The 6,099-nt window shown below is 44.7% G+C and overlaps 2 protein-coding genes across 15 annotated transcripts in view; one reads left to right on the forward strand and one right to left on the reverse strand.

Annotated features, from left to right (window-relative positions):
• LOC118916530 (ankyrin repeat domain-containing protein 7-like) overlaps nucleotides 1–6,099 on the reverse strand; it is a 51,281-nt gene that overhangs the window by 23,002 nt on the left and 22,180 nt on the right. For 11 of the 14 annotated variants that reach the window (XR_008996115.1, XR_008996113.1, XR_008996106.1 and 8 more), the window contains one exon: nucleotides 5,612–5,750. The exons of the other annotated variants lie outside the window; for them this stretch is intronic. The gene's annotated coding sequence lies outside the window, so the exon portion shown is untranslated. Of the gene's footprint in view, nucleotides 1–5,611; nucleotides 5,751–6,099 lie in introns of those variants that run through there. 14 annotated transcript variants of the gene reach the window in all.
• Nucleotides 188–6,095, forward strand: LOC118916525 (pygopus homolog 1-like). The gene is made up of 4 exons (XM_057497585.1): nucleotides 188–265; nucleotides 389–509; nucleotides 4,290–5,765; nucleotides 6,088–6,095. The coding sequence occupies exons 1-4, from the start codon at nucleotides 188–190 to the stop codon at nucleotides 6,093–6,095; spliced, it is 1,683 nt and encodes a 560-aa protein (XP_057353568.1).

A 6,099-nucleotide genomic window follows, 5' to 3' on the forward strand; every position in this document is an offset into this window, starting at 1 on the left:
TGTACTTTTCTGTAATATCTAAGATGGTATGAAATGTATACATTAAAAATAAAATGCTGTCTATACTCCGTTTTTCTATTAGTGATGCTTAGTTAAATCACTGCAAAGCTGTCAGTCAAGTGCTCTATAAGAATTATGAGGGGTTCTGAACCCCTACAGTTTTGGCTCTGCTGCTTGTAATGTGGGCATGGGCGCCAGATCCCTTGTCAGGCTTCTGGGACCCAGGTCCTGTGGGGCCTTGGCGCTAGCAGGCTTGGCTCCCCAGGTGAGCCCAGAATGTGAGCACTTTCCCGGGTCTGCCCACCTCTTCCCAGGCCGCCTCTGGCCTCCCAGCCCCTTACCTATTCCTCTTGTCCCTGTCATTCAAGCCATTTTCCCCCATAAACAGAATCTGCTGCACTTTGGCTACTTTGCCCTTAGTGGCAGCCCTGTGGATCTTTCTGACATCTTTGCTTCGGATATGGTACTGGGCCTGGAAGTTGACTCCCTGGCAGTAGTCCTCCACGTTAGTGGGACGGACCCTACTGAAGGGGCACAAACATGGCCAGCACTTCAGACCCCAGGATCCAAAAATCCTCTTCATCATAACAAAGCCTCGGGCTTCAGGAGACCTCCACTCCCCTGCTGCCATTCGCTGCACAGCACTAGCGCTGTATGAGCCAACCTAGGGGCCACAGCAGCCCAGACCCCTGTCAGCAGTGAGCACACAATAACTGCAGGCAACACAAGTGCGATATGTGCCCCGCCCAAGTGACATCACAGGGCAGGGCACTCAGAGACCAAGGGTGTGGAGAGTGTATGTGCAGGGCCCAGAAAAGGCAAATTTCGGTGGGTGCAGCAGAGTGAGTGAGTGAGTGTGCATGTGCACGGCTGAGTTGGGAAATTAGCAGAAGGCAGACTAGTCCACATGGAAAAGCTGTGTACAGGGGCTAGAGCGGCATGAAACTCAGGCTGCTGAAGGCCTCCTCCCCACAAAGCTCCCCTAAAGAACTCTAACTCCCCTTATCCATCACTTTACTTCTCTTCTACATTCTGCTGGGCCTCAGGTGGTCTCCAAGGAGGCAGTAACAGAAGGCAGTTTTCTTGGTCTCAGAGATTGTGGCAGTGTGTGTCACCCCGTGCAGACTGATGAGGGAAGAATGCTCGTTCTCTAGTAAAATTTCCAGTAAGCCCTCCCCTTTGGGCCAGCCTTAGATTTACATTTTGTTTGCTTTTATTTTCTCCCAATTAAATCTTTATTCAACCCAAGATTTATTACTTAAGAACTTAAAAAAAAATGGTTATTCACTTGTCCTAAATTATGTTTTCTCACCTAGTTTAAATCACTTTATCGTACACTAAATTCTCTCATATGATTTCCAACAACACAGATGGAGCTGGAGGGTATCACGCTCCGTGAAATAAGCCAGGCAAAGAAAGACAAGTACCAAGTGATTTCCCTCATTTGTGGAGGATAACAACAAAGTGAAACTGAAGGAACAAAACAGCAGCAGACTCATAGACTCCAAGAAGGGACTAGCAGTTACCAAAGCGGAGGAGTGGGGGACGGGAGGGAAGGAGGGAAAAGGGGATTGAGGGGTATTATGAGTGGTACACATGGTGGGGGGGTCACGGGGAAGACAGTGCAGCACAGAGAAGACAAGTAGTGACTGTACAGCATCTCACTACGCTGATGGACAGTGATTATTTGTAATCACAATGCCAAGTTAAAAATCTTTGCCTCCCACGTTCAAGGGTAGTAGACTGGAAATCAATTTGTCAAAGGGCCCATGATGTCATCCATCATGCTTGTGTAATGAAACCCCATTAACAAACAAAAACTCTGAAATGAGGCTCAGAGAGCTTCTCTGGGCTGGTGATCTACAGACTGAGAGGGTGACATGCTTGGGGAAAGCATGTAGACCTTACCCAGACCTTGCTGCCTAGGTGTATCTTCGTCTGGTTGTCCCTTTATATCCTTTAGAAGTACATCAGCACTCCTAAATACAGCTTTTCCTGAGTCAATCTAGTGAATTATCAAACCTGAAGGATGGTCATGGGAAACACGGGAATCCCCAAACTTGGAGCCAAGACAGACAGAAGAGCAAGTAGCCCAGGGACTTGGGATTTTGAGGTGGGAGCGGTGCTGTGGGTCTGAGCCCCTTGACCTGTGGCGTCTGTGCTAACTTCCAGATCAGTGCATCACACTGAACTGCATGACGGTGAATTTCCACTTTCCTCAGCATTGAACACTCACTGTGTTCTAATACAGAGCCTAACAGCAAATTTCCTCTACCCCCTGGGGTTCTTGCTTGAGTGATAAATCCTGTCTCCCTCTAAAAAGCCTCCACATCAATTAATTCTTGCTTATCCAGTATTATACTGCATCCCACTTATCAAGCCCCTTAAAATCCAATCCCAGGAACACCCACCCTGGTTTGTGCCTGCTAAGTAGTACACATTAAAGAAAATTACCATAAATGAAATTTTCTCTATTAGATAATAGAGTATAAAATATATAACTCATAAATATAAAAGTGATTATTAAATCAATGTTTTGGGAAACAGCAATTTGTGAACTTGATTACACATCTCAGAACACATACACCAAAATGAAGTCCAGATAAGTAGTGTTTAGTCTTTTCATAAAAGCATTCAACCACTACATATTTTTGAGAAACAAGCTAAGAGGTATTATTTAATGAGGAAATATTTTTCAAACAAAAACACAAGTTATAAAAGAAAATTATCAACACATTTGGCCACATAAAATTTGTGACCAAATAAACTTAGTATAAATCCAAATGGTTAACATATATGCACACACACATATCCACACATAATTGTGACAGAAATTACACAAGTATTTCAGATTTTGAAAATTCATACAAATGCAATTTTATCACCAAAAATGTGTTCCAGCAAGAATTTGTTAATACACATAACCACTATTTTTCACTCATGGGATATAATCAGCAGGCAACATCATCTCCTACTACGCTTTTAAATATTCAGCTATTTTTCTTCCACCCACAGAGAAAAGAAAATATTCAGCTATTTTTCTTCCACCCACTTTTTTCTCAAGTAATAAAAAAGTCCATAGAGCTGTTTTAACTCACAAAGCACTGAAACAGAATGTTCAGCCCCGTGTAAGTACAAAAATGCCAAAGTCAGTTCATCAGCTAGGCCAGGCTCAGGAATGGTCCTTTCTTCCTTTCCAAATTCCATCCCTCCTCCCTCTGCCAGGATAACTCCAGGGGGTGGGAGAGTTCTTACCTGGCTGATGCTATTTTACGATTTGAGCAGCTTGAATCTGGCAATTATTTTAAAACTGAATTCTCTCTCTCGGGGGCACTTTACCCTAAAAAATGCAAAACCTATTCATTTCTATTTATAAAAGATAAAAGCATTTGAAAGCTTGGTTCCCAAACATAACTCTTTTGTACTTTCAAATGTTTCACTTTTAATCTCCAAATCCATCACAGAGATCACTGAGGCCTGACCACTCAGACAAAGGCTACTTAAAGAAATAAAAGTATACATTGTATTTATCTGCTTGAAAAGTAAGGTCTGTGAATACAGAAATGTACTTTTGTATTCAATATATATGTAAAAAAAAAAACAAAAAAAGGAGATTCCTCATTTTGCATCTTGAGATTTCATCAATTTATACCATCCAAAAGGGGCCAGAAAAATGTCACAATGGCACTGGGATTCCACTGTGTCGGTATGTGTTGAGCCCACCCACATCACTCAATTCCTACTCTCACCACCCTGATCCCACAGCCTTTACAGCAGGACTAGATTGACATGGTACCTGCCCAAGCGCTCTCACCGCATCTACTCTCACCACTTCCTTTATCCTAATGTGTATTGGACGCTGCAGTCCAAAGACCTTTGTTTTGCTTGTTCTCACATGCACACTGCTAGGAACAAAGCACATTATTTGTTGAATAAGTACATGTGAGGGTGGGAAAACAATAAAGACTCAATAATCAATATCCCCCCACTCTAATACTTCCTACAGTTTTGCCCCTGAAGTAGAACTGAATATTTACAATCAGGCATAAGCCATTCTTAGCCTCCTGGCAAAATACAATAAACATCCAGTCTACCACCAGAGGCTTCAACCACGTATTTAAATCATGGTTGCTGGCCCGCCTCCCGCCTCCCAGTCAGCAGCCCCTGATGCGGCAGCGGGCGCCCTAGTCCTCCGCACATGCCGGCCCGGGGCGGGGGGCTGCCCCCAGGCCACGCTCCCCGCCGCCGCCGAGCCCCGCCCGCCACAGCGCGCCGCCCCGCCCCCTGAGGCCTCGTCCTCCTCCCAAACTTTGCAAAGTCGGCCCGCGTCCCCGCCGCGACTCGGCTCGGAGGCTCGCCTCGCAGCTGCAGCGGCCCCGCAAGGAGGAGGAGCCGCCGCTGCAGCATCAAAGAGCCCGAATTCCCGCGGCCTGGGGGGAGTCATGCTCTGCGGTCTGTAAAGTCAGCAGAACAGGAGAAGGATCCCATTTCGCTGAAGAGAGTTCGCGGTGGAGACGGTGGGCTGGATGGGTTAGGAGGTCCAGGCATACAACTGGGAAGCCCAGATAGGAAAAAACGCAAGACAAATACACAGGGGCCTTCTTTTCCTTCCCTGTCTGAGGGTGCTCCACCGCCGAGTCCAAACTCGGACCATCTAGTGGCTGCTAATCCGTTTGATGACAACTATAATACTATTTCCTATAAACCACTACCCTCGTCAAGTCCTTGTCTTGGCCCGGGCCCTCCTGGCTTTGGAGGCCATAGCACCTTCAGGGAGCCGCCTCACATTCCTCCAAGAATGTCTTCCCCCCACTGCGGTCCTCACTCACTCAGGAATCAGCCACACCCACTCCCCCAGAATCCTTCGGGCATGGGCTTTAATCGACCTCATGCTTTTAACTTTGGGCCACACGATAATTCAAGTTTTGGAAATCCATCTTATAATAATGCACTAAGTCAGAATGTTAACATGCCTAATCAACATTTTAGACAAAATCCTGCTGAAAACTTCAATCAGATCCCTCCACAGAATGCTAGCCAAGTAACTAACCCTGACTTGGCGTCTAACTTTGTCCCTGGAAATAATTCAAATTTTACTTCTCCATTAGAACCTAATCATTCTTTTATTCCTCCCCCAAACACTTCTAGTCAAGCAAAAGCACCACCCCAAAAACAAGGCTTTAGTCAAGGAGCAACCAAATACACTCATCAAAATTCCTCTGCTCATCCACCTCACTTAAATATGGATGACACAGTGAATCAGAGTAATATCGAATTAAATAATGTCAATCGAAACAATGCAGTAAATCAAGAAAATAGCCGTTCAAGTAGCACTGAAGCTACAAACAACAGCCATTCAAATGGAACACAGAATAAGCCACGACAACCTAGAGCTACAGCAGATGCACGCGCCACTGAGAAAGGCAATAAACCCTCTCTCCACCCAAGCCGTCGTGGCCGTTCTTCTTCTGACCCAGTGTATCCTTGTGGAATTTGTACAAATGAAGTGAATGATGACCAGGATGCCATCTTATGTGAAGCCTCTTGTCAGAAATGGTTTCACCGGATCTGCACTGGAATGACTGAAGCAGCTTACGGCCTCCTGACTGCAGAGGCGTCAGCAGTGTGGGGCTGTGATACTTGTGTGGCTGACGACGATGTCCAGTTAAGGCGCACTAGAGAGACTTCTGGTCCACCTGCAGTGGGCAGTGGTGCGTCATCACAGGCATTAACTGTAGTGAGGTCTTTTCCTGCATATTACAAAAGTTTGGTACACAGGATTTTAATGTTTTACATTATTTTTTTAAGTGCACACAGAGAAGATTATTTACCTTTTAGTTTTTATTAATATTCTACTTCATTACTAGTGCAAACTTTGTATTGTCTTATCTTAAATTAGAGTGTATATGAGGGTGCTTTAGAAAGTACTACACGAATAAATGTTAGTTGTTAATCATAAAAAAAAAATCATGGTTGCTATGGTGTGCCTATTACCTTTATTACTTACAGTGACTTTTCTAAAAGATAGTGGGTAACCATTATCATATGGTAAGGGCCCAACAGTTTAGGCACATTATGACTAAACAGATAAATGAACAT

The sequence above is a fragment of the Manis pentadactyla genome, chromosome 3 (genome assembly GCF_030020395.1).
Source record: "Manis pentadactyla isolate mManPen7 chromosome 3, mManPen7.hap1, whole genome shotgun sequence".
NCBI classification, from domain to species: domain Eukaryota; kingdom Metazoa; phylum Chordata; class Mammalia; order Pholidota; family Manidae; genus Manis; species Manis pentadactyla.

What these genes read in the sequence shown, in the direction of transcription:
- LOC118916525 (XM_057497585.1), top strand. Translation starts at nt 188, where the DNA reads ATGGGCGCCAGATCCCTTGTCAGGCTTCTGGGACCCAGGTCCTGTGGG. An exon ending in TAGCAGGCTTGGCTCCCCAG is followed by an intron (nt 266 to 388) that starts GTGAGCCCAGAA and finishes CCCCATAAACAG; the next exon opens with AATCTGCTGCACTTTGGCTA. An exon ending in GGCAGTAGTCCTCCACGTTA is followed by an intron (nt 510 to 4,289) that starts GTGGGACGGACC and finishes CCGCCCCCTGAG; the next exon opens with GCCTCGTCCTCCTCCCAAAC.